Genomic DNA, 27,246 nt, shown 5'->3' with positions numbered 1-27,246 from the left:
GGTAGTCTGCGCTCGATTTTCTTAAAGTGTTTCTTGATTGTGGCGTCCTTTCTTTTTTAGCGCAATTTTTTCTGCTTTGGGCTATATACTCACAGGAATGTTTTCTTCGCGTCTGAAAAATTGATCAGTCTAAAAATGTCTAGCTGAATTCGCTATCTTTTATCATTTAAATACTAGTAATTTGTACTTAACATCGTTACACTAAGTAATTATAGCATATATGCGTAATATAAAGCAAACGATTCGAAAATTTGCCTGCTACTCGGTTAATGCCCTGCGTTGGGTGTGAGCCTTAAGATGAGGAGAACAAGATGAAAGAGAACTGGAGCACGTTTAAAGAATTACCACAGATACTAAGAACAACATACCTAGTCACCGCCATTACACTCGACGGCAGCACCTGATTGAGATCAAATTTCAAGTAAAATGTTATTATATCGTACTTTATATTTGGTTTACACTTTTGTTACGAGTTATGTCATACTCAAATAAAACATTCCAGCCAGTCTAGCAGAACATCTTCACTAATCGGGCCACCCGCGTCATAGAACCACATGAACTCATGGACGCATAGCGTAGAGGGGTCCTGCGAGGATCCCGGGACATATTCTCCCGTATCCCTTAGTCTAATCAAGCTTTCTCTCCTTGTATATTTTATTAGGGCCAAATACAAATTTTTCCTCTTAGTACCAACGACAGTGTGCTTTATATAGTTTAGAAAAATTATTGATTTGAGGTACTTAGGTACAGGAACACACTGGACAAAAATTGTTGAAGGTTGCCCCACCACATTGTCCGGAGAAAAGAATCTTTGTTTGACTCAGTTTCAGTTAAAGTTACCAGGCTCTTTTTGCGAAAAAAAACGCGTTCCAATAAATTTGGTTGCTTTCAATATCAAGGAAGAAACAGAAGCGCCTGTTATTGCGCGCTCCTTGATGTTAATGGGAAACAATGGTAATTACTTTACCTCCACACAGCGGTGTAGGGTCCTCCGGGGTCACGACGACACATGATTTGTGCTTATGCTGTAAGTGCGCGGCGTGCTCTTGTGATATTCTTTTCAATTGTACTCCGTCAATTAAAGTCTAGCGTACGTGTTTCTCCTTTACATCACTGTTTTCATTATTGCGATATCAAACGCACTTGTAACGAAATCAGCCCGTATAATTTAGTCAATTTGCCTAACCTCGCACGACTACTAGAAAAGTAGCATGCAAATTTATATCCTGCACATTTCCTACTCTCATTGTTGATGCACGCAATATCACATTCAAATGTTGCTGCACAGGAAAACATGGACTTCGAGACTGCACGTGGGTGGCCTCGCAGTTATCTCGAAGCCCGCGTACACTGCGATATTCTTTTCCAAACTGCTGAATAGATGACCGCGCTGCAAGAAGAGATAACCGAAAAAAAAGAAAAGTACTCGAATGTAAAACCGTGACAAGCTGACAGCTAGAAACGTTCGGCGAGCCGGCTGCAGCGAGTAGCAGATAGCTCTAAACTTTTTCCACATACGCTTTGAGGCTCTTCGCTCATCTAGAAAGGATTCGTCATGTCGAAGGTGAGTTTGCGCCATCATTTATTCAGTTTTAGAAGAGACTAGGCCACTCGGAGCCGACGAGAAACTATGTTCATTTGTAGCCTGTTCTACTTTCCAGTTATCTCAGTTCCTGCGGCTGGCGCGTACGCATTGGTGAGTTTTCCTTCTTGCCTTGCTTCTGATTGCCTCAGTGGCCTCATTGTATACCTCATATCCCCTGCACCTCAAACATTTTCTACGCGTCAACGCTACATTGCCCTGCGAATGGACATGCGAAAAGAAAAGGCAGGATCGGCAAGCTTTACATAGCAGCCGTTCATGTGTGCTTCAAACAAAGGCGTAGCAAACATGCAGCGCGGCGCACCTAACAAAGACCGACAACTAATTTTTATTGGACCGGTGTTCTCTCTAAACAGAGAGATTACTGTCACAGTGTCTAGTCACGAAAGAGCAACGCTGAAAATGCTATTAAGCTTTTACATTCAAAATGGTCCGATGTGCGGCTGCTATAGCACCTTGTATACATAGACTAACGAATGCAAAAAACAGTGGGAAATGAACACTAGCGCGTTTCGTCTTGGTGCGCAGTCGTGTGCTGCGCATGCGTAAATTGGCATTTAGGCGTCGCAGCTCTACAAGCTTCACTTTTAACCGCGAAGGTAGTGCTGATTCTTGGCGTGCAACTAGTATTACCTCGTAAGTAGTATATATAGCTTAGAGCGCAGATGGATAGTAATATACATACAATATTTCTCAGAGCTAATTATCATGTGCGTGATGGTCAAACTACGTTCAGGAAAACGAATCATTCTAGAATTAACCTTCAAGGCCCTTCTGTTAGGCTGTGCGATGTACTGTTTTTGTTGCATTTAAGATCAATGTTAAAATGGTAATCTTATATAGTCACATCTCAAAATGATGTCTCATCCAAAAAAAAAAGAGAGCTAACAAGTTTTTCGAATAACACGTGATGTAATTCAAGAAGTAAACGAGAACTGTACAGAATCAAACATTATTACCACTTATCATTTCCTTTAAATGATGCGTGTAGTGAATATATGTGCCCATAATAACAAAGTTGCTTACTGAACAATATATAAGCGTACTTGTATGTATCACAGTTCTGGAGGTGAAGAAGATTGACTTCAAATATCATCCCGTGTACTTGTGGCCAGACACTGGCGAACAGGTATGTGTGTGTGTATGTTCCGCGTACAGAAGTGTGCTTGTGCTGTCAGATGTTTTAGATCGGTAATATCTAGGCTAAGGTATGTCTATAACTTGGAATAAAACTGTTTTCTCCTGGCATAATGCGTGATCAAATTGTTTGCCCTAATTAGGAAGCAAATACATTTCGCTCCACTGATCAGATTCTAACTGTACTTCTCCAGTGACGGGAATACTTGTGTTTGAACAGTCTCTCCAAAAAGAAACAAAACTAGAGATTTTTTTTTTACAGAACTAAACTCAGGAAATTTTTTTTGGAATTTGAGTTGGTGTAAACGCCTTGGTCTCCTCATGTCGTCCAACCTCTCTTGGAAACATAACAATGAAACTGTTGCTAACCGGCATCGAAATTTATATCTTTCTTTTAGTTACTACATTTACGTCATTAAAGAGCGGAACTCCTCAAGGTAACCATTGCGCCCGGTAGTGTGAGCAGAAACTGTCACCATTATGAATCGGCAGGTGCTCCTTCTGTCTTCTCCTTCTTATAACCCTTCTGCATATGCCCAGATAGCCACACGGGACGGCCGATTTATTCTGTCATGAAATGAAATAGCTCTTATGGTTGAGGGAACAAAAAGCGAGAGAAAAAAAACAGTGAAATAGAAAAATTATTAGTGAGGAGGCAATCAAACCCGCGTACACTACGACCTGAAAGCGAGCTTACCAGCCACTCGGTGAGCCAGCCACCCTATAGCAGAACGTAGTGAAGCCTTGTATAACATTGTATAGCAAAGCGACGGAAAATGGATGTCATGATGATGAAGAAAGAAGAGAGTAAAGAATAACACAAAAAGAACGACAAAGAGAGAGAGAGAAAGTAGGGGAAGAAAAAAAAGGGTTGAAACAGCGAGAAAAACAAAGACACGCACCGAAAATATCAATAAGTAGGAATAAAAAGGCAGACCTAATTGACCTATAAGAAGCAGAGATATGAGAAAAAAAAGAGAACGTAGGAAGAAAAATGCACAAAAAGACTGCCCAGCTCCCCCATTCTTCAATGCTTGGTAGCTCCAGTCCGGCCGAATCTCAATTTGAATACACAGTACACTTGTGAGGGCCCCCGCATTGCATCGCTAGTATTTCAATTTGAACCTGTGTAAAAGGGAAGCATCACGTTCGGCACCTTAAAGGGCCACTCAACACGCTTCCAAAACACAAAAAAAGAGCGCGATATTCTCTCTTGATATTTCTCGTCCTTCTTGGCGCACTACAGTGACGTAGACAGTAGTTCCCGTGACATGCACATCGTACATGCTCTCGATTCGTTGTTTTACGCGAAATATCGCATGTGATTTGTCTCCTGCACTGCTTTGCCACGCAGTCACCCATACGTTCTTATTTGTCTCGTATGAATATCGTGCACAATCAATTGATCAAACTTCTTTTTTTTGCGAGTTTACAACTGCGCAAGCGGTGATAACAGTCTGCAGCCGAGAAGCGCGAAATCCTGATAGGCTCTAGCACTTAGTACTGATATTGTTAACGTTCATTCAAGAACTAAGGGGCGATGAGGATGCATCATGTGTATAAAAGAGAGGAAAAAATCTCCCCCTCGTCTTTAAATGCGCGGCGGTGAGTGGCCCTTTAAAGGAACACCGACATCAAATTTCAAGATCGAGATGTGCCCATCATTCGATCACTTGGTATGCATAGGTCTTCCTGGCCAAATTTGAATGGCATTCGTCGCGTGGAAGTTACTTTAATTCGATGTCAAACAGCATAGAAAAGCTAAGAAAAATAACGGAAAATTGACTGCCCTGCTACATCGACCCTAGTGCTACGTGTTTGGTGTGATACATTCCACAAATACCATCCTGAGTGACGATACGCTAGTAAAAATGACGTCGACGATCTAAGTGTGTTCTGAGCCGACTCCCGGCCATGCTCTCACTCATGGCTCTCCTTGCTGTGTTGAAGCGTGCGTGCGAATCATCGTGTCGCATCGACTGATTTGACATGTGCTCGACAGCGTGAGTACAATCATGCAGAGCGACAATACGTGCCAGAATGTCGGGGAACCGCTGCGCAGTGAGAACCTGCACGTCTAGGTGCGGAAAAAGTGGAAATGGCATGGCGTTTCATGCCTTTCCGAGCCACGAACCTCAACGCAGCCAGTGGGTTGACTTCGTATATACGCACCGATGGACAGAGGGACTGGCCGCCTAAGAAGAACAGCCGCATTTACTCGCTTCGCTTTGCGCCGAGCTGCTACAGGGTAAATCCTGTGTTGGTGAACGAGTTTGGTTTCACGGGCAGTACGAGGCCCCTTCTCGAGGTCGGGGCTAAAGGGAGAAGGGAAGAACAACTTGGCGCTACTTAGCCTAGCCAGCGGAACCACATGGAGAGGCTTTAGTCTACATCATCAGAGACACAGTTGGACATATTGCACGTGCGCTTTTATAGCAGACGAATTGCCAGTGTGCGTGACGTTACCTTTTTTTGTGAAAGCAGCATCAGCCGTGCAGCGGCCTCGACGTGGCCGCGAGATAGCGCTGACAGCACTACAATTTGGCGCACTTTCGACCCATTTTGAACCACGTTCGATAGTGTATATATAATTGAATATTACAGATATTCATTCGTACCTAATATGCGTTTTAGATCGCGAATCGCTACTAGGGTGTCGATAGCTACTCGTTGACGCAAAAATCTTAACATGAGTAAATTTGATGTCAGTGCTTCTTTCAGCTGCCACTGGGCTGCCACCATTAACGTTACAAGAAGTACGCTGTCGCTACCACCGCCATGACACTAACCGTTAATTCCTCATTTTTTTTCTCTGGTTGTGAATGGTCGTTACCACAGTAAACTTCTTACAACAGCACGTGATCACTATATTCATTATATCGTCTCCACCTTACTGCCTACGTGACTACAAGTTTCTTAGGGTGGGCACTTAAAAGCGCCTTGAAACAGTGTTCCAAGTAATGATGAAATGAATTCACTGGAAGAGCTTATTGCCTCAAGAATTCAAGGCCGCAAAAATTTTAAGAATCGGTCTAGTACGAGTGGAGTTACAAAAATTTGTCACACTCTGCAATCGCCTTGTCTCTTCTCTCGTGCCGACGAAAGCGCTGGAAGCTAAGCAGAGAGGGATGGCAGGGCCACAAAGAAACGGCACGCGCGCCCCATGACCTTGAGCACGCTTTTTTTTCTTTCTTGAACAAGTAGCACGCTTGAACAAGTAGCAGCCTCCCGTGGCAATCTCCGTAACGAGCGAGCGCGCCTTGTTCAAATCAGCCTATGGCTGATGGATGAACTTGCTTCGTGTGATTTTTTGGGTGTATTGCGTGGTGTGTCGAGGGAAGAGAAAGCATTTTTTTTCGCTGACTTTGATAATTTATTGTGAATTTCAGGCTGCGTGCTGCGCTATAAGATTTGGCTTGCGTGTTGTCGTGAGCCTTCACTACCGATCAGCAGAGTTTTCTGACCATGCTCAAAAAGTGTCGCTGTCCCGTGTACTTGATCCTGCTTGAAAAGCATAAGTGCTTTGTATCGTTCAATGTGTTCTTACTCGTTCTTTCGTGGTCACCATTTTATGAAAAACATTTAATAAAGGTTTGCAATAACTTGGAAAGGAGTTTTGCAGCATTTCAATTTGTCTCCTTTACCTCTGGCATTTGACCCAGCAGGACTCATTCACTTATTTTATCCCCCTCTCACTCTTTGCCCGACTTGTGAAGACTTGACTACATTGCTAAGAGCTCCGAGTACATTACCAAAAGGGGAAGGGAGAAAATGTGACTGGCACAATAGCATATGGGAACTGGAAGAAAAATAAAACAAACATTTGTTACTTCAGTTGAGGTGAAGCGGTGCTGTGTATTTGTTGAGAAGAAGGTATTTCCTTTCCTATTATCTCTAAGAATAAATAAAGTGCGAAGAAAATCGCAGAGACAGTCCGCTTGCTAGACAGAAGTCTACGCATGGGTAGTATCCGAAATAACACGAAACAGAACACAGGGTAAACTCCGAGGGTTTAGTGAAAAGAAAAAAATAAGACTAACAGTGTAGTTGTGTAATATGTTCGAGATCATGGCAGTCAGGCACAGAAGCTGAAATGAGACTATAGTCTCTTATCAGCACAGCTTGTAATTGGTCGCGCAAATCTGCCTCACAGCAGAGCTACCGGGCAGCAGCATGTCCTGGTTTCACTAGGAAATTACATTCACACCTACGTCTTTAACGCTCATACTATACCGTTATATTGAGTGTTTGTTACCTTTTGTGCTCTGCCCAATAGTGCATACTATAGTGTACGATTGTGTACATGGCTATGCATGATCTCTTTTTTGTATTTTTTCTTCTGTATTGTTTTTATCTCTTTCGATCGGTGTTTGTTTATTTCTCAGTCTCTCCATATTTTCATATGCTCCTTCTCTCTCTCTTTGTTTTTAATCCTTCTTTCTCCTTGTATATTTTGTTGTTCTTCTTTACTATTTTGCCAATACTTTCTATCTGCTTATTTCTATGTTCTTGCTTTTCCCTCCTCACTGCTCTCCTGCTCACCCACACTCTTATTTCCCGCTCTTTTGCGGTATGGAACGGTACAAGGGTTTTATGCTATGCGTTGCCGGGATAGCCGAGCGATTAGGACGTTCCTCTTCCTAACGTTGACACGTGCTTCGCAATCTTGCATGAAAAGTTTCAGTAAATATTTCCTTTTTTCCGCTTCTTCCGATCTCTATGTACTCATTCTTTGGCACATCTGAGTCATTGCATTGTGCACCGGACAACTTGGCGCTCCTATTTTGGGAGCGATGCACAAAATGATGAATAGGGTGCGCGCTCTTCCGTAATAACCGTAATGTCCTTTCTACGATACACGGAAAACTGTGAGAAGGAACACAAAGACACATGAATGCACACTGGCTCGTTAGCACCCTCCGAGAGGAGTGCTTGTATGTGTGAAAAAAGTAAAAACCATTCTTCGTGGCTGCTTGACACTACCTAAGCGCGATTGCGCACATAGCAAGTCTATACATGTCAGTGCAAGCTGACTGGAAGGTTGAAAGACGAGAGGGTAGAGGAGAAAGTGAGATATGTAGGGGGTACACGTAGAGACATGATCCGTAAATAATGTACTGCCAATGTATGTCACTGCGCGCTATGGGTCGTTCGCCGCAACAAGAACAAATTTAGGCTAGAGTTCCTGGTGCCGGTCTGTCGTCCTGAAAGGCTGCAATAGTTCTTACTGCGATGACTTTTGCTATAGACGTTATGAAATGGTTCGCTAGCCTGCGCGCCCTGTCATGACTGAGGTCGTGAGGAGGCGTTGGGGACTATTCTACTATAACGCAGAGGGGTCGTCGGCTCCTCCCTAGGTGATTGCACTGCTAGAACACCGTAAAATTTCTAGGTCGGTTGGATGACAAGGCCTCGCCCTTTTTAGCTCATGGAAATGGTGCTTTGTTTTGAACCGAAGTTTTCTCTGATCGCTCTCTGCACAAAGGCTTTCAGTCGCACTAGTTTGCTTTTAACTTACAACCAAAGTTCACGGCATTACTACATCATGAATCTTCTGAAGTTTTTTTTTCAAGATTTGCGCTTTTAGAAGCCTGATGTCACAATAATGCTCACTGCATTTCACTTTCCCTTTCAGCAAAGCGAAAAATTCAAAACAATGAATCCAATGGGACAGGTTCCAGTTTTACTGGTCGACGGAAAACCCATCAGCCAATCGGTACGTTCTGACATTTATCGAGCTGGTTTGTTGAAAATTACCATTCCTCTATGTTTTCTTTGTCAATATTTTAGTTGTCAATCCTGCATCTTCAGGCGCATGATGCTTGGCATCTCATTATGAAATTAGAGAGCTTGCCACAAAAAACGTCCGGGAATAATCTGAATCTATTATTTAGGAGAGATAAAAAATCAGTCCGGCCAGTGTGGAATGATAGATAACAATGCTCGCTCTTTTCCAAGCTTCATTCTCATGAGCTAAGCTGACCTTTTAACATTAGATATCAATGAATTTCCGCACGATGTTGCATTATTAAGTTCAATAGTTTGCAATCACGTTTAATGTGCTCCCTGCAGAATCCTCTGATGTATGTTCATGAAGAGAGAGAATATACGTTCATGAATATTAACAAATAAAAAATAAATTGATTGTATGAAGAGTCTTATATGAATGTTTGGCAAACTCTCTCGGCTCTCCCACCACTGTTACCAAAAAGGAAATGGTGCTATTATTAATAATAAAAGCTATTACTACGTCATTCTCAGGTGGCCATCATGGAGTACTTAGAAGAGATGTATCCAGAGCCAAGGATGCTGCCCGCAGATGCCTACCCCAGAGCTAAGGTAAAGACACAACTTCCTTTCATCTTGTTTTTTTATATGTTTTTGACACAGTTGTAGTGGCCATTTTGACGGAGGCAAAATGCTAGAGGTTCATGTGCGGAGATTTAGAGGTGCATTAAGGAATCCCGGATGTTCTACATTTTCGGAACCCCTCACTATGGTCCATTATAATCCCTCACTCTGGTCAATATTCTGGGACGTCGAATTCCGAGAAATAGCACAGTGTTCGCGATAACGTTTGTCACTGAACTAACGTAAGTAGAGATGGAGAAAAGCCTTTACCTCGAGCCACAGCTCTCTTCCTCATATAAGTATACATGAAATGTGGACATTACTGCATGATGTATTTTCTGAAAGAATCTTGCCACACAATAGTTACAAGAGGGGCAAATGATTTCAGAACTTCCTGCCACCTCTCGTATAGAAAATAGTGCAGGAGCCGTTAGCAACACCTCTGGCATGAAGCAGTGCAGAAGAAAGTTCATGTAATTAAACAGCAGCTTGGAAGACGGTCACTCACAGCCGGCTCTTCTGAAATTGAAGCCGTAATCAATCGACTTGGAAAAAGACATACACATCTTACACTCTTATTCTGTCTGTTGTATACGGTGTGAGTGCCTAGATGCATTCAGTGAGCTGTCATCCCTAAAGTTTTCACCAAATTATGGTGCTGCACTAATGGTCGTCTACTGCTGATTTGCTTTGTCATGAGGCTCTCTGTGCTACATTTCTCACATCTTGCGGAAACACCCATCACAAACTATGTTTTATATATATTACGTCCTGTGTGATACATCAAAAACTGTGTTATACTTGCCACAGCTTATTGTAACAAAAAACCATTTTATATTTTTCAAATAATCAGGTAACAGGCATCAAGCAAGCATGTAGGACTTATCCTTTCTTTAAAAAAGTTTTTTCATGCCCAAGTCCTCTTTTTTATTCTAAGTTTGTGCAACATGGTCAGGTGGCTAGCGTCATCGTCCTACCTTCAGGTGCCGAAAAATATGCATGACAATGTTGACAGAGAACTTCAGCAAGCTGTGCAACTCTGGTTAGTGACTTTTGCGCCACAATAACACTCCTGTCTGCACAGCACTCGATGTGTGTACCTCATGAAAAAAAGGGTTGCAAATGGTAAGTCTCGTCGTTCTTGTTGAATCTTGCTCCCTTGTCAGTTCTTCTCTCCAAGAACAATGAGAGCCTAAAGGTCAATAAATAATCCAAGAGTGAAGGTCAATGTTTTCTAGATGTGATGGTTTTAAAGAAAAATACAACGAACGGTGCTAGGGGTTCTTCGCTTGGAAATTTAATAGCTGCAAACGATGCCCATAATCACATTTAAATGAATAGTGAATAAGACCGTTGTGTTTATAGAGGGTTCAAATTGAAGTTGTTCGTGATTTTGCGACGCTTAATGTAACGTTTAGATTTTAAAACTGTATTATTTTAACTTACTGGCCTATTGGCGTTTGTGTACATGTCGCAAGCGCAAGCGCAAGCGCTGTTGCTGGAGGACATTACATTTTTATGGTCTCATAGTTAGAAAATTGAGTAGTATATATTTTTACTGTATATTTCGGTAGCGCTATTGTTAGTATTATGATTTACTCCACTCTAATACAGATTTTAGCACTATTAGTTCTGGTAACTATCAGTGCTTTAAATAATTATTTGTTCTTCGTAACTGACGTACAAGTTCGTTTTACTGTCGATAGGCCATGTCTAAGTTACCTTTTAAAAGCTGTTTTCATTCACTCCCATCCATCTACATTCCCAATTTGCGCTAAGGTTAGCAGCAATAAGTATACCATAGAGGCAGCTGTGCTTTGAAGATTACCGAGTTCAGTGACACCTGTAGAGACAACTACAAAAGCAATAATAAAAAGTGCTTGGTTTGCGCTAAACAGAAAGCAAGATGGCTGATTAGGGAAGATTTCACGTGGCGCAAGGGGTCTGTGCTACACAATACAAGACTGTATATTAGAGTAGCCGGTTGTATGGCGTATTATCTGTAGCTGCACGTGCACTGGAAAACAACAAAAATGGCACACTAACTCAAAACTAAAAAAAAAGAATGACCACAGTGAGACGGGGCTCTTATCTGCATGGCTGCAGTCTGCGGCTGACCGCAGATGATTGTTGCTTGTACATCAAAGGACACGAGTGTTTACGAAGATACAGAACGGGCGTCTAAAAGGGCTGACGCTAGCTTTTCATGGAACCACAAGTTCACTTTTACTCTAGTGCTGTTTATTTTAGCAGCGAAGCTCGTTTTGGTGGACAGTTTGCCGTGCGCGCTGTAGATGATATCAAGGTAACAGCGAAGTTAGACGAAGGAGTACTCGATGCAGTGGGAGTTACAGTCGCTGAAAAATACAATCTGACACAAACTTTGTCATTTCGCCTCGGACTCCCGTCCCAGTAGACAGAGCAGTGCTTGAAAGGGGGCCATCAGAAAACCACAGTTTTTTTACGTCAACAGCAAAAACAGCGGGCTCATCCTGTCGAATCTGTTTTTTTTTCATCACTGGTACAGTAGGCAGGCATACCTAAAAATGCAAGACCACCACACAAATAAATTCGAGCGCGTTCTACCGAAAATCATGCCCCCATCAAGTAAGCCGCCTACGTAGAAGTGAAGGAGCACGATGGCGTTTGGAGGACCTTTTAAAAAGAGACCATTGTCTTGCAGTCGGCATAGTCAAGCTGCTGCTGCTGCTTCTGCTGCTGCTGCTGCTGCTGCTGCTGCTGCTGCTGCTGATGATGATGATGATAAGAAGCTCGCGCGTCACACTTGAAAACTATAGCTTCCTAGCGCCGACAGGTTTGAAGAAGTGTCACTGGCATAATTATCGAGTACGTTGATGTACTTAGTGAATGCATACCGTGCGTTTTTCAAGTATCGGAACTATGAGAATACGCCGCTTGCTTGTGTGCACATCACATAGTCCTGTATATTATTATATTTTATGCTGTTTAATACGTCGAGCTTTGCCACTGTGTCCCTTAGAACCGCAGTGCCCGCAAGTGCTCGGGCGGAATCGTCGCGAACTCATTTTTCCAGCTGAGAACTTCGCAGCTCAATGAACTTCATTCGCAACCTGGCACACGAGAGAGGTGGTGCCTGTACCCTGGCAAGAATTGCGCTAGTGGAGTATATTTTCCAGTTGCTAAATGAAAGGCCTGCCTAAAGCGGTGAGAGTGAGCTTCAGCGGAAAGCTCATTAAAAGCCACCTGTCTGTCACAAGACACGCTCAGGAGGGAACTTGCACACGTTTTCTAAAAGCTAAGGGGGAGGGGCGAATAAAATGAGCGACGGTGCTAAAAAAAGAAAAAAAAGAAACTAAATTTCAAAGCTTCCTTATTATTTCAGCGTGGCCACAAATGAGCATATAGTCGCTCCATAGCTGTGGAGAGCTTGTGAAATAACCAGCAACAATACACAGAGAAGAGTTGCGAAACATAGAAACACTAACAAACACATAAAAACAGAATAAAAAATTGGCCCCGTATCTGCATTTAATCTGCAAATGTCGTCGAAAGACAATAGTCTTGCGTGTGGAGAGAGTGAAAACAAAACATTTATTTCATGTTCTGCTCAAGAAAATCGGTCAATAGTATTCCGGAGGTGCTGCGTTAGAGTGCCTCGAGCGTGCAGCGGAGGCGAACGAGCGCATCAAGTCACGTCACACGTGAGAAATGAGCGCCATCTGGCCGTTTTTTTTTTTCAAAAACAAAGTGCGTGGCTCTGAGACGGGCGTGCGTGCCCGTCTCAGAGGTGATAAGGTGTAGAACGCAAGGCGACGGGTAGGAGCCACCACGGTCATGTCTTAGCAAAGCGTTGGAAACTCTCCCCGTTCCGTGCAAGCGTTGCATAGTCAGCGCAGCGTGATAAGCGCTACGGTCTTTAAAATTGCTTATGTATGCCTTTTCTAGTAAAAGACGCACATGTAGAATATCTGCGTGTTGATATAGTGCCCCAGACATGCGCAATAATTGTTTTTCAATTGACAATTGCATAAGCATGAATGCTCAACCTTGAGCAACATTTGTGGGCGCTGCGGATGGGGTCGGCCGCTTTAAGTACCCGATGCTTTTAAAAGTAAACAAAGAGACAATTGTACAGACAGACAGACCAAAATTTTTGCGTCGAAGGTCCTCAAGAAAGATTATCGTCTTTAAAAAATGTTCATGAAGGTCACTGAATGCTTATAGCAGCGTTCAACGTTATGCAGAAGCGACTCGGCTACTACAGGAGACATAGGTTCAAAATCCGCATGTCCCGTCTAAAATTTTAGGTAAAGATCAAATGCATGGTATATTTCTATATTTATTTTTTATTCTAGAAAGGTTAAACGAAAAAGAAAGGCTTTAGCATAGGCTATTATAAGCACAGTTTAATTCATAGAAGGTTAGCCTATTGAACATGAAGAAATAAATCAAACTCCTGGAGTTATGTGTATTTTCACAGTCATGGAAGCTGTGTAGTCATTGATGTACTTCAGTAGTCGTAACCGACACATCAATAATTCACACAATGCAGCGTGAAGTGCTGCATTTCATATCAAGAAAGGTTGGCACATTTCTTTTTTGTTGCGCAAAACGTTTCGTTTCGTTCGCACGTTTTGCGTAGTGTTTAGCAAAAGTCATAAAACATATTAGCCCAACAGGCTCATCATCATCATCATCATCATCAGCCTGATTACATCCACTGCAGGACATAGGCCTCTCCCATGTTCCGCCAGTCAACTCGGTCATATACAGTCAACAGTCCGTGTACTTTAGCGATGAATTATACTATGCTATAGATATATGCAAATAGCTTTGAATGTGACTTCAGAAAATTTAGCTCGCTCAAGAGATGATGTTAATTGTAACGCCGCCGCGGTGGTCTAGTGGCTAAGGTACTCGGCTGCTGACCCGCAGGTCGCGGGTTCGAATTCCGGCTGCAGCGGCTGCATTTCCGATAGAGGCGGAAATGTTGTAGGCCCATGTGCTCAGATTTGGATGCACGTTAAAGAACCCCAGGTGGTCAAAATTTCCGGAGCCCTCCACTACGGCGTCTCTCATAATCATATGGTGGTTTTGGGACGTTAAACCCCACATATCAATCAATCAATCTATCAATCATGATGTTAATTGTAATTGCACATCTGAGTTGATTTACTAAGGTGTCGGATGATGAGTCATGCGTGAGACAACACATTTAAACGCAAAATGCAATACCAGCCTCATGTAGAATTATGCCGCTCCGAAGCTGCAGTTAACTGTTCCTCTAGTCGCAGGTCTGATACTGAACTACATCGAAATGACAAAAGTAGAAAGGACATGGGAAACTCTTTTGCTTCTTGTTATAGATCTATCCAAGATGTTCTGATTTTAATGTCAGAATAAGCTTTTGCGTAGTACTTGTAAGTTTGCTTAATTTTTGTAAGTGACCAATAAAAATTGGCCCTGTATGTGCATGTTAATCTGCAAATGTCGTCGAGAGACGATAGTCTTGCGTCTGGAAAGAGTGAACAAAACGCTTATTTGATGTTCTGCGCAAGAAAATTGGTGAATGGTATTCTGTAGGCGCTGCGTTAGCGTGCCTCGAGCGTGCAGCGGAGGTGAACGAGCGCATCAAGTCACATCACACGTTCGACACGAGCGCCATCTGACAGTTATCCCGGAAAACAAAACGCGCGGCTCTGAGACGGGCGTGCGTGCCCGTCTCAGAGGTGATGAGGTGTAGAACGCAAGGCGACGGGTAGGGGTCACCACCATGTCGTCTTAGCAAAGCGTTGGAAACACTCGCCTTTCCGTGCAAGCGTTAGTTGGTTAGCGCAGCGTGATAAGTGCTACGATCCTTAAAATTACTTATGTACACCTTTTCTAGTAAAAGGCGCACATGCAGAATACATGCGTGTTGTTATGGTGCCCCATGCATAAGCAATTTTTGCTTTTTAATTGACAATTACACAAGTATGAACGTTGAATCTTGAGCAACATAGGTGGGCGCTGCAGATGGGGTCGGCCGTTTCAAATACCCGATGCTGTTAAGAATGGACAAACAGACAAATGTACAGACAAACAGACAGACAGACAGACAGACAGACAGACAGACAGACAGACAGACAGACAGACAGACAGACAGACTAAAATTTTTGCGTCGAAGGTCCCCAAGAAAGACTATCGTCTTTAAAAGACATACATCCTCAATAAGTGGGGCATCAGATTTCACGAAGTGGAGCTGGCGTGATATTTTGTCACTGAATAATCTTGAAAGGGATGCCATACTGTGGGTAATAGAAAAAAAGACTAAAATACGGTGACGGAGAAAAGCCGGTATACAATTTCCATCGTCGTATTCTTAGATATAGTTCTTTCGCTGACCCTCGACTGTAACAAACTATTTAATCAGTGCCTGACCCTTTTATTACTACAGAAGAATGTGTTTTCATTTTTCTTAGCATCTTCAAAAAGAAACGTAGAAACCATCGTGGGTTGCACAAGTAAACGATATATAGCGGTGCTATGTACTGACAAGAAATGCAGAAACTTGACATTCAACCTACACCTTCTTTTTCTTTTTAAGCTCAAAATAATAATTTGATACCCAAAATCTTTCGGAAATTTTTTTGTATCTTTTAGGCTAACTTAGCGTCCCTTTGTCGTATCCCACGCGGTAAAAGACACATCGGTTGGGTTTTCTGGCGCATAGCGCTAAGCCATTCCGAGATGGCGAACTAATTGAGCGCCCGCATACCGTGTGCATTCTACTACTTGGGCAGTGGAAATACCTTTGTCATATGTCTTTGTAGTCATTTCCCATGCACTGCGCGAGCATGATTTTCAACATTCAATTAAAAGGATGGTAAAGGAGCCACAACACAGTCACTTATAAGCTTGCGGTTTTTAGGAAAAATAGAAGAAATTAGCTCGTTCTGCCTGCCCATATTTAGAAAGCCCATACAATATTAATTTAGTGCAAAATAAGCTTTGGAAGCCACCAGCTATTATTTCAGCCCACCGTCGGTGACCGACATTTTACTATTACGTCTTAGGCGTCATGTGCTGCAAGAAGCGCAGTCGTCGTTCTCTACAAAAAAAAAGGGGGGGGCTGCTTTATATCATTCATCTTCAGTGCCAAGCTGGAAAGGGCTAAAGTAGCTCATGTTCCCGCGCAGCTGAATATGCAACGAAATCATTCGCTTGAATGCGGGCGCTCGCAGCGCAAGCAGCTGAATACGCCAGTGCTCAAGTGTGTGCCTGTGTTGCCAAAAACTGATATTGCTCCCGCTCCCATGTTTATTGAAATAATCAATTGCCATGGAGAGGGAGACCAAATACGCTGAAGACTCAACAGCTCGTTTGAGATCGCAGAAGGGTGAACCAGGTCAGCGAAATTTTGATCGTAACTCGAGTGGTAATGTCCATTTAAACGAACACATTTTTTTCGATAATCGTATGCTACACATTGCAAAATTGTGAAGATTAGCGTCGAGTCCAATATGTTTGGCAATGCCGGCAATCTTAGAGGACATATTCTGTTCATTTATACTAGAAGAAGGAGAAGGTGTTTAATGAGAAGGAGGAGGAGAGGTCAGCCTTGAAAGCGGGTTTCTAGCCTGCTACTACTCATGGGGGTAAGGGTAAAAGGGAAAGAAACAGGAGGGTATCATGAGAGGTGGTTGTGATATAGCACAATGAGCCACTGCACACAAGGTCTCGTTCGGTGTGGGACACGCACGTAAGTGTCTACATTCTCAGATTCTCTAAAGACCGGAATCTAAACCTTTCTTGCTTAGAAATGCGAGTTGGCCCTTTAAGTTGCGTTGAACGTGATCCACACGTTGCGAAGCACGCAAAAGTTTCTTTTCTGAAAAGGGTCAGCAGTATAGGTCATTTGTGAGACGCTGAAGAGATTGTCTTTCAACTGCGTATAAAGGGCACACACACAGGATGCGATTTATAGTCTCTGGCGTGTTACACGAGTTGCAGCAAGAGTTTTGCTCTTGTCAAATCTTGCATAAGTATCGTCGCGTGTATGCAACACCCAGTCGCAGCCAATTTAGTAGCGTTTCCTGGTCTCTCTTCAGTCGGAATGGAAGGCGAAAAGCACGATAACAGTCAAGCCTATAAATGCGCTCACGGGGATAATCTGGATCATTTTATAGTCGTTGCATAGATGTCTTCATACCTTTAAACAGCAAGGCATTGGTGTCATATCGGGAAAAGTGAATTGATATCAATGCGCCATTTTCGCTTCTGCATCAGCTTGTTCATTCTCAGCTACGCCACAATGACTGGGAATCCATTGTAACGTGACGGTATCTGGATTGAAATGCATCATTCAACATACTCGTTATGTCACACACCAGAGGACTATATACACTGTCTTGTTTCATGCAGTTTTCAATTAGCTGAAGTGCCAGCTTGGAGTCGCAAAATAATGTCCATTTCGCTGGACTCTGCTGTAAAATGTAGCACGCAGCTTGTTGAACGCCGGTCAGATCAGCGGCTGTAGATAATGTCCGGTTTGGTATTTCGAAGCATTTAGTGGTTCCCATTGAGGCACAGTGAAAGCTGCTGCTGCTGCTGAGGTTTGCATGACAAAGCCAGCTGCGAAAATGTGCCCTGTATATCCGTACATATAGGCAATATACGACAAAGTGAAATGCTTAAGACCAATGGTTGTTATTTTTTACTTCTTTGTTATCCCTGGGATCGAAGTTGCAAGATACCTTTAGGCATCGTCCAAAGTGGTATGTCGGAGATCACATTTGGTGCATACCTTGCAGGCAGCATATCTCAGTGTGACAAGAGCTTCCAAGTATGCAGCATTGGGTCGTGTGTTAAAAGTGTCTGCCAGTGAATGGTCTCGATGCCATGTCCGTAGCCTCAGATGTACTCGTAGTGGTTCGTGTTAAGGATAAACACGAGCTGTAAATGCACGTGCTTCTGCAATAGTACCCATGTAGAAGTGCATCGAGGTACTTCTAGACGAATCCGTAGGACACGCGCCTAAGCTCCTTCGAGTGTACGTACGCCAGATGCACACGCACGTCAGAAAACAGGAGAGCTGCAGCTAATGAATCCAACAAAAAGTGCCTGTTATGGCTGGAGTAGAGATGATTTCAATGGTCCCCATAATTTTCCAGACTTATGGCGAATGACCTGGACAAAGCTGTCTAGTTTTTTTTTCTTTGCGATGAGATGTGCTTCGACCAAGACAAATCACGATCAATGATAACTCCAAGGAACTTATGATGAGTTACCGGAGGTACTATGTTCCCATCGATCACTATGGGGTAGCAAGCCGTGGACTTTCTCGTGAATGGCAGGGTTGCACTTTTTGTCGGTGACAGTTGCAGTCCGCAGGTACTGAGGTATGCAGACGTTGTCGATACCGCACGTTGTAGTTTCTTTTATACTTGCAAACATGTTAGGCTCGTGGTCCAAATGCAAATGTCATCTGCGTACATTGACACCGAGATTTCACTTCCTAGACTAACGCGCTTCATAACGAGGTCAACAAGTACGATATTAAATAATGTTAAGCTCAGGAATCCACCTCGAGGCATGCCACGGTGGACGGGATGTTTATTTGTGTCTCCGTCAGTAGTATACATGGATAAAATTCGTTCTTTAAGATAGCTGGCATGTCAGTGATTCATGCGGCCAGCAATGCAATAGCCTTCAAGATAATTGAGAATGAAATCATGCAGAACATTATCGAGTGCGCCTTTGATATCAAGAAATACTGCAGCCGTAAATCGGTGGCGCCTTTTCTGATGTTGAACGATTGTCACCGAATGAATCACGCTCTCAACTGGTGACTTTCCCTTCCGGAAGCTAGTCATGTCGTCTGGATATACTCTTTGCTTCTCTAGGAACTATCCCATGTGCACCAGAACCATTCGTTCATTGTGTTTTCCTACAGAACTTGCTAACGCCACAGGTCTGTAGGGCAACATATCACGGGGAGACTTGCCTAGTTTCAGCAATGCCACGATCTTGCAAGTTTTTCAATGTGCCGGTACAATTACAGATGCCCAAGAAAGGTTCTACAAAGACACCATGTCTTCGGTAGCCCGAGGACCAAGGTGGCGTAGGGTAGCATAGGTGATTCCATAAGGCCCAGGTGCACTGGAACGTTGCGAAGTGAACACAGCCGCACGACGCTCTTGCAGCATGAAAGGATGGTCGAGACGGACGTTTGCCGAAGGGTTGCGCACAGAAGCAGTTAAGCCATCCGTTGTTGCAGAGGCATAGAGGTGCATGCAGAATTCTTCCGTGATCTGTTTCTCGCTGGATGTACTTATAATGGCCAATGCACGGAATGACGTAGTTGCTCAGTAGAAGATGGTAGAGCTCTTACGACGTGCCATATCTTAGACAGTGGTTTTCGTGGGTCCAGGGTGGTTAAAAATGCCTTACAGTTTTGGCGGCCAAGCTTTTCTAAGTACCTCTGAAGTTTCTTTTGCTGGTACGAGATGTCCTCAGGTCTGTGATCGATTTCGTTCGCCTGTTTTTCCGTTCAGCTCGACGACGAACTGCCCGCAGTTTTTCGTATACCACATAAACCGGCTTCCTGAAATTAGATGTTGTGACAACACGTGTAGTGGTTTGTACTGCTCTCGCAATTCTTTCTTCTATTTCTGTCGGAAAAACTTTAGAGCTAGAATACTTTTCTGGCTCTTCTTGAAAAGCCTCCCAATCTGTGCATCGTCTTCGATTGCTTGCAACGCCGGTATACCATCGTAGTTGTACGTAAGTAGGAAGGTGATCACTACCATGTGTTTCAACGTCTGCACACCAGGTGGTGGATGTTGAAAGGCACCAAGAAGCAATGGCTAAGTCGAGACAGCTGCTGTACGTTGAGCCACGGAAATATGTCATTGATCCGTCGTCAATAATATGAAGGCCATTGTTGCTTGGGAAGTCTAGAACTTAATTCTCTACATTGAGTACTTATGACGCTGTTGCCCCAAAGATGTTGATGGGCATTGAAGTCACCTACGATGACGTGAAGTTTTCGACTCGAGTCGATGACAAGTTTCACGTGTCCAGCATCGAATCTCCCGCTCGGTGAAATGCAACCACCAGTGATCGATATCGTACGTCTTGTTAGCTCCAACGTGATGAAAACGTGCTCATTGCTGTTATGCATAAGTATTTGGTTATGGAAATGCCTGAGGTTACAGCGCACGAATACTAACACTTTGCTAGGATTTACACTTGTCTGGGAAGGAAATTGTTCATATCCAGACAGTCTGAATGGTGAAGTCATATTCGACTCGCATATCACAGCAACAGGGAATCGATAGTGGAACATTCTCTGTTTAAAATCTCCAAGGAGACCTCGTAGCCCTCGAGCGTTCCATTGAAATATAACAGAATGACTAAACCTTTCACTCAGTGACAACGATGAGCATGCTGACGCCATGTTTTTGTTGCTTTAAGATAGCACCAAGCACCGGTTCTAGTCTTTCTAGAATTTGCACTGAAGCCTTGGCAGCAGGCGTCTTGACACCAACACGCAGCATTCACAAGGTACAGATCAACTGCGTAAGCATCGCTTTGATTTTCACATGCGATGACGAAGTCTCATGTTCATGCTGGTTTTCTGGCCCTTGCACTTCAGCACTCTGAGGCAGCAAAGAAGGCCATGGGGCATTGTCCGTCACGTTTTTCAAAGAAGGTGTGATTCAAGGTTGAGATACCGCTTCGGATATAAGAGGATCTCCCACTGACTCATCAGGCAATACAGGCTTTCGTACACTTGTCGATGCTGATAACCTCCTGCGGGTACGAGAGTGCCTCTGGCTATGGTGCACCTTACAAGCCGCTTCTCTGTGCGTAGAGTGATCTCATACCATCTTCCTAAGCACGGTCATTTCGGTCTTTATTTTAGGGCAATCTTTAGACCTCGACTCATGTGGGCTATCGCAGTTAGAGCACCTCAGGTTATATGCTCCGCATGAAGACTCTTCATAATCTCCGCTGCAGCGAAGAAAAGTCAATCTGTTCACGCACACAGCGCTAACGTGCCCCAGTTTTTCACATTTGCGGCACTGTGATGGCCTAGGTATGTACGGGCGGACGGGAGGCCTCACATAGCCCACTTTCACATGCAATGACTATGTGTCTCCCTCAAAAACTATCTTTGTACATTTCGACCGTCCAAAACGGTGTACGTCTGTGATATAAACAGACAAGGATATCAGCGTTAACAGATCACTGTTAACGATACTCTTGTCCATATCAAAAATCACACCAGCAATAGTGCAGCCTCCATTTGTAATGAAGGAGCACACAGGTATGTTGCCCATCTGAATCACAGTCTTCGACCCATTGAGGTTCAGTTTTGTATAACCGCCAACAGTGAGTATCTTCCTTCTGGGAATAATGCGGACCTCTTTTATTTGTTCTGGAGCTATCCTTCCAAGATACGCCATGAGGGCTTGTCTATTCAGGGAATTCAGGTTGCCTGTAGCAGTGATAGGGACGTGAGCAATAGTGCACGTCTACGGAGAGGATGATGCATTGTAGTTAAGGTCACTCACGTTTGATGTCCTGCGAAACTTCCTCTTCAATCGGCGGTTTGTGGCCTCAGCATATCCACCGTCAGATTCCATGTCATCCCCGTCGGGGCAGCTCGATGACCTTGGTAGCGCCATGTTCAGATACTCAAGCGCACCAGTCCGACTTGACGCTTGCATGTCGCACCCCAGTCTTGGTGGAAAAGGGGGTGGAGCATCCGTCCTTGCTGTCGCCATCGAACCCGCCATGGAGGGGACAGCACGAAAAAATTGGAATAAAAAACACATACGAACAGTAACAGCAACACAGCAGAGGCTCGTGTTCTTCGTCTAGCTAAGTAATCTGGGCTTCAGGCCACCTGGCCACCGAGGGTACCACCCTTCGTATATAGTAGTGGTAGATCTCTATGAATGGAGTAGCATCAATAAATTATTTTATCGAATATGTACCATTCAACTATTTTTTTTTACCTTTTGCAACTTTTCGTAAGCCGATCTTCAAGTCTGATTGATTCGTGGAGTTTCACGTCCCAAAACCACCATATGATTAGGAAAGACGCCGTAGTGGAGTGCTCCGGAAATTTTGACCACCTGGGGTTCTTTAACGTGCACCCAAAGCTGAGTACACGGGCCTACAACATTACCGCCTCTATCGGAAATGGAGCCGCCACAGCCGAGATTTTATCCCGCGACAATCTTGAAGTCTATATTGCATGTTATGCACGTACGAATGACGCATCACACAGAATCAGGGGTCTTATGGAGCATTTCCAGGTAATTCTAGCATTATGTCTTCCATGTTTTTGTGATAACTTTATTCGCCTATGAAAGAAAATGCTGTTTTTTTTCAGTGGAAAAATACGCTGTTTATGTTTTCATACGTGAACTAATAAAATAATAAAAAATGCGGTACCATGACGTAAACTATATGCGTGTACTTAAATGTCGTTGTGTTGCCTGTTTGTTTTGTTACCTCTACTATTGCACGCTGTTATGAAACCAGCAGACGCAGTTTGCCTATGAAAAGTGCGCTAACTTGATGCGATACCGCATGATGAGGTGAAGCTCGAATTGATCGCTAAGCATCTTTACAGTGACTGCACTTGTGACTTGTCACGCCAAATGTGTTGCTTAAACAATGATATAATGTGTATGTTTATTGGCGCAAGGGCCATGGGATGGCCGAAGAACACCAGGACTATGAATGTTATGAAATAGATTGTCTTCATGCGTGAGCAGAGTGACTTGACGAGTAGTTCAAGAGTGCAGAGACACGTAAGACTTGCAGAACTAGTGAACGTGACAAGATAAAAAAATTCACTTCACAAAAATATAGGGTAGACCAGCGCATCTGCAGATGCAAGTAAATCGAAGGTCACGACACTTGCAGATAATCCATGTGATTTGAGTGCATTGTGAAGAACGCCAAGTTGTCAAAATTGACTAGAGCTCTTCACTAAGGCTTCTTGCGTAACAGAAGTCACTTTCGGGCACTGAACCTTAAAAACAAATATTAGCAGGAAACAAAACGAGATTTTTACTGATTTCAAGAGCACGCTGCGTGTAATTGGTTTAAAGAACACGTTGGACGTCTTTGGGCTCAAAATTTGTTGCTGTCACCATGCAGGGGCTGCGAATGTAAAAATAAAGGTTTCTTTTTTTGTCATCGCACGCTTTGACCATCCTGTGCACAAGTTGTTGTAACAGTTTATTAGCACTTATTCTTTGTGCCAAAGCGCATCAAAAAAGGGCATTTATTTTTGCATCAAATTGACACCATGTCTGAATGTCATTTGCATGCGTTTTACGTGGGGTCATTTCATATTATCAGAGATGAGAAGGGGCGGCGGTGTCATACCAAGTGTGGTTTTCACGAGTTATCACTCTATTTCAGCTGCTGCAGTACTGAAGACTTCCCGCAAGTGAGCAGAAGTTTGTCATAACTCATTGGTAGTACGACTACTTTCTCTGCAGTGTCGAGAAGTCGTCGAGCTACTCGTTTCCGGAGTCCAGCCTATTCAAACCATTGGCCTGATCCCAATCCTCGGCAGGGTGGAATGGAAGAAATGGGCCGAGCGCAACATCACTCGTGGTTTTACCGGTGAGCGCAATAACCAACAACTCGACTTCCAGAACTCGGATGAAAGGCCACATGTTTTCGAGAATATGCACTCACGTCGTCACAGCCGCTTTTTCTTCCTAATATACTGACCTACCAAACAGAGAAGTTGTGCACTGAACAACAAAGTTGCTAATGAGGACGTCACGTGAATACTTCCTATGCGGGCTGGCGCCATGTCCTGACAACGTGAAGACGGACTTGACGACAACAGCATACAACGTGACAACTGATGACTCCTTTCTTATTGTGTATTCCGCTTCACCACATTCTAGCTCATTTGCGATCGTAATAAATCAAACAGCTGTAAAATAGCGTATAAAGTAATGTTTTTAGAGATTATAATATAGTTTAGGAAGCATATAATCCAAACGCAACTTTGAAGGTTACTGAGCGATTTCATTCGAGAGTTGAAGAAACAATGGAACCCACACGCAAACACAAAAATTCATCGGTGACCTTATTATAGTTTACGGTGCCTAGAATAGAAATATGAATATAAATTTTTTTTGGGTATTTTATTCCAATAGGCGGAACGTCGACTTCAAACTGGAACATCTGACGCAAGAATATATATTATTTATGTCTGGTATACTTTAGAAGGACCTATTTTGCTTTGTGAAATAAAAAAAAATGTCTGGTGTAATGCCTTGCAAAACCAACTGAAGGGGTTAAGATAACACTAAAAGCAAGCAGGCTGCTATTTGCGTTCCAGTTGGCTTTATGCACATACACACTCAGTGTGTATGTGCATTGTATTATTCGGACTTGTTGCACAGGTTTATTTGCAAGTATCCTGAAATTAGAACAAAACTTGTTAGAAAATACCGCGATTATGTACTATGTATCATTATTTACAACAGGCCCAAGGTCACCACCTTGCTATAACTAAATGCGGGAAAATCACTGGGTAGGAGGAAGCTATCAACAGAGATATTTTAACATTGTTGGATGTTTATCATTGTTTGGTCTTGTTTGATCACTGATTGATCTTGTTTCGTCATTGACTTTATCATTGTTTGATCTTGAAAAAGCGAAATAAAGTAACTGAACGGAAGGTTGGAGCACTTGTAGGTAACTCGTCGACAAACAGGTTGGCCAGATTAGACTAAAATAAGGGCACCGACAAACAATAATCAAGTAGAAAATGCACTGCCTTTGTGCGGATTTTCTGTCTTCTTCGAAAATCATAACATTGGTAACCTTCGATATGAGATTCACATTTTAATGATCATCTTAGGCGAATATTTTTTTTAATGAGGATTGGCGCATACTGTGCTCTGAAGGAATACGTAAGGTGTGAGGAATGGGAAGCATTGAACTGATTCTTACTGTAGGTTAGGAGTATTTTGGCTTTACTGAACAAATTGTGGTGCTGATGAGCTAGAAGCTTGAAGACTTGAGAGTACATTCCAGTTCTTCTTACAAGCTTGTGTTTTTTTCTAATAGGCTAAGCTGTCTAATGTCCGCTAAGCTCTTTAGCACGTATACACTCTAAAAACATATCGAGTAAAAAGGGTGTCTTTTTTGTCGCACAACAATAATCGTCATCAGGCTTGCGTACGCTTTCTTTCTTGAAAAGTCGGCGCTGGCCACTTTCCTATCGAGAATGCAATGTAACCCTGATATTGTTGTGGGACAAAAAGACACCCTTTTTACTCGCTCTTTTTTTAGACTATAGTCTTGCAGGTCACATTTTCATCTGCAGTGGTTGCACTATGAAAAGCTCTTAAACCATGGCGATCGGCAGTCAAAGCCAGTTAGTTGTATGGAAGTGGCATCAGGGCCATACATTAGGTGTTTAAATAAGTATTTATGTAACACATAAATCAGATATACACTTAAAAATGGGGGTTCTTTACGCTACACCTTTAAGAGTTGAACGTGATAGCAATATCCAGCCCCTAGTTTGTACTGACTTCAATATGGTCTGTGTCAGCGAATTTACCACATGCTCTTTCATTCCGTGTAATGGGTAGCATGTAAATTATGGGCACTTGTGCCTGGGAATTTTTTTGAGGTTACTATGCACCCATTGCGGGGCCCTAAGGGAAAAGGCACCGTAACGTGTGTGCCTTTGGTAGTGAGTGGCCCGCTTTAAACCATGAATTCATGATAATCGCACGGTCGGTCACCCGATCACAATGAATGCTTCTACAATGCATTATTAATCCGATACTAGATGTTTATTGTGAAGAATGTGTACATGACGTTTGGTTTGTAAAGCATTCAAGTTACTTACACTGCACATTCAAGCGGAGGAAGTTATTTTCACTGTACTTCTAAGCAAACGCGTGGCTCTATAGTACAACATTCGCTTGCCACTCGAATGACCCGGGTGTAATCACCACTCAGACCTAGTTTTTTATTTTTTATTTTATTTGCATCTTTCTTGATTTTTTGGTCACGCACAAGATGATCATTTTTTTCGCTCACAACTGCCGACGCCGCTGCCGACACCCACATCGAAATTTCTTCGAAATGAACTCTTTGTGTATTCGCATTAAAATTAGAAATGTGGAGCATCAATACTCTACCTAAAAATGTGAAGTTTATGGGCTTCAAACTCACAATTTACAAAGTTTATCCTTGTTAGACTTTACGCGGCACTAGAAAATAAGTACGCCAACGCATAAAAAGGCAAAATCACAACAGAATAATTTCGTTTAATAAAAGAGGCCTCCATTTACAACTATCTGCGCAAGGATGTGGCCACATCTTCATACAACTTTTTATGACGCAACCACATTAAATATGTGGTTTAAACCAGCTGTTAATAGTTCATTTATTTCTTGGTACCTGATGAGTTTAGAGTCTCACGTAACCAAATACTGCTTCGTTATAACCGATACCGTGGAGACGCTAACGTTCTTGGTTGAATTATAGAAGTTATATTGTAAGTAAGATGAAACTTACTCAGTCACAATTTTGTAGTCAATTATTTATAACCAATTGTTTACTCTATCTGTGTTCATTATAAGTGTTAAGCTTTGTGTTAAGGAAAGTAAGCGGCAAAATAGCATTTTGGAGCACTCCAGCACTCTGGAATGTGAGGCAAATTTTAGGCCCAATGGCATCACTATTTGGAATATCTGGTCAACTCTTGAATCATTTGACGTTAGCAGCAAAAACGATTGATTCAATTATATGTTCGAACTCCCTTTCCCTATTCAAAAATATTTTCAGCACTGGAAGCCATTTTTGCGGAGACAGCTGGAAAGTACTGCTTCGGAGACGGGCTGACCTTCGCTGATGCCTGCCTCGTCCCTCAAGTGTGCAACGCGTACCGTTTTGGCATTGACGTCACACCCTTCCCTAAGGTGCGGCAGATTTACGAGGCGCTCCAGCAACACCCGCTCGTCCAGAAGGCCGAACCCTCACGTCAGCCGGACACCCCTCCAATGGGAGTGCCTGACACGCCCAACCTCTTCAAGGGTCCAGGAGACCAGTAGTATTAAAAGGTCATACGTGTTGAAGTATAAGTTTAGTTGGAAACATAAACTAGCGTTTGTAAAATG

At 43.1% G+C, this 27,246-nt stretch overlaps 1 protein-coding gene across 2 annotated transcripts; it reads left to right on the top strand.

Annotated features, from left to right (window-relative positions):
• The first annotated feature begins 1,425 nt into the window (after nt 1-1,425).
• LOC119186867 (maleylacetoacetate isomerase-like) lies at nt 1,426-27,246 on the top strand. Of its 2 annotated transcripts, XM_075866593.1 has the most exons (7): nt 1,426-1,564; nt 1,645-1,696; nt 2,665-2,732; nt 8,376-8,456; nt 9,002-9,079; nt 23,584-23,710; nt 26,915-27,246. In XM_075866593.1, exons 1-7 carry the CDS (start codon nt 1,556-1,558, stop codon nt 27,178-27,180), a joined length of 681 nt encoding a protein of 226 aa, XP_075722708.1. In that variant the 5' UTR covers nt 1,426-1,555; the 3' UTR covers nt 27,181-27,246. The 2 variants fall into 2 exon arrangements, with proteins under 2 accessions (XP_075722708.1, XP_075722709.1); XM_075866594.1 differs by lacking the exons at nt 1,426-1,564; nt 1,645-1,696; nt 2,665-2,732 and adding an exon at nt 6,518-6,580.

The sequence above is a fragment of the Rhipicephalus microplus genome, chromosome 6 (assembly GCF_043290135.1).
Source record: "Rhipicephalus microplus isolate Deutch F79 chromosome 6, USDA_Rmic, whole genome shotgun sequence".
NCBI classification, from domain to species: Eukaryota; Metazoa; Arthropoda; class Arachnida; order Ixodida; family Ixodidae; genus Rhipicephalus; species Rhipicephalus microplus.
This window is presented reverse-complemented; position numbering and strand designations above follow the sequence as displayed.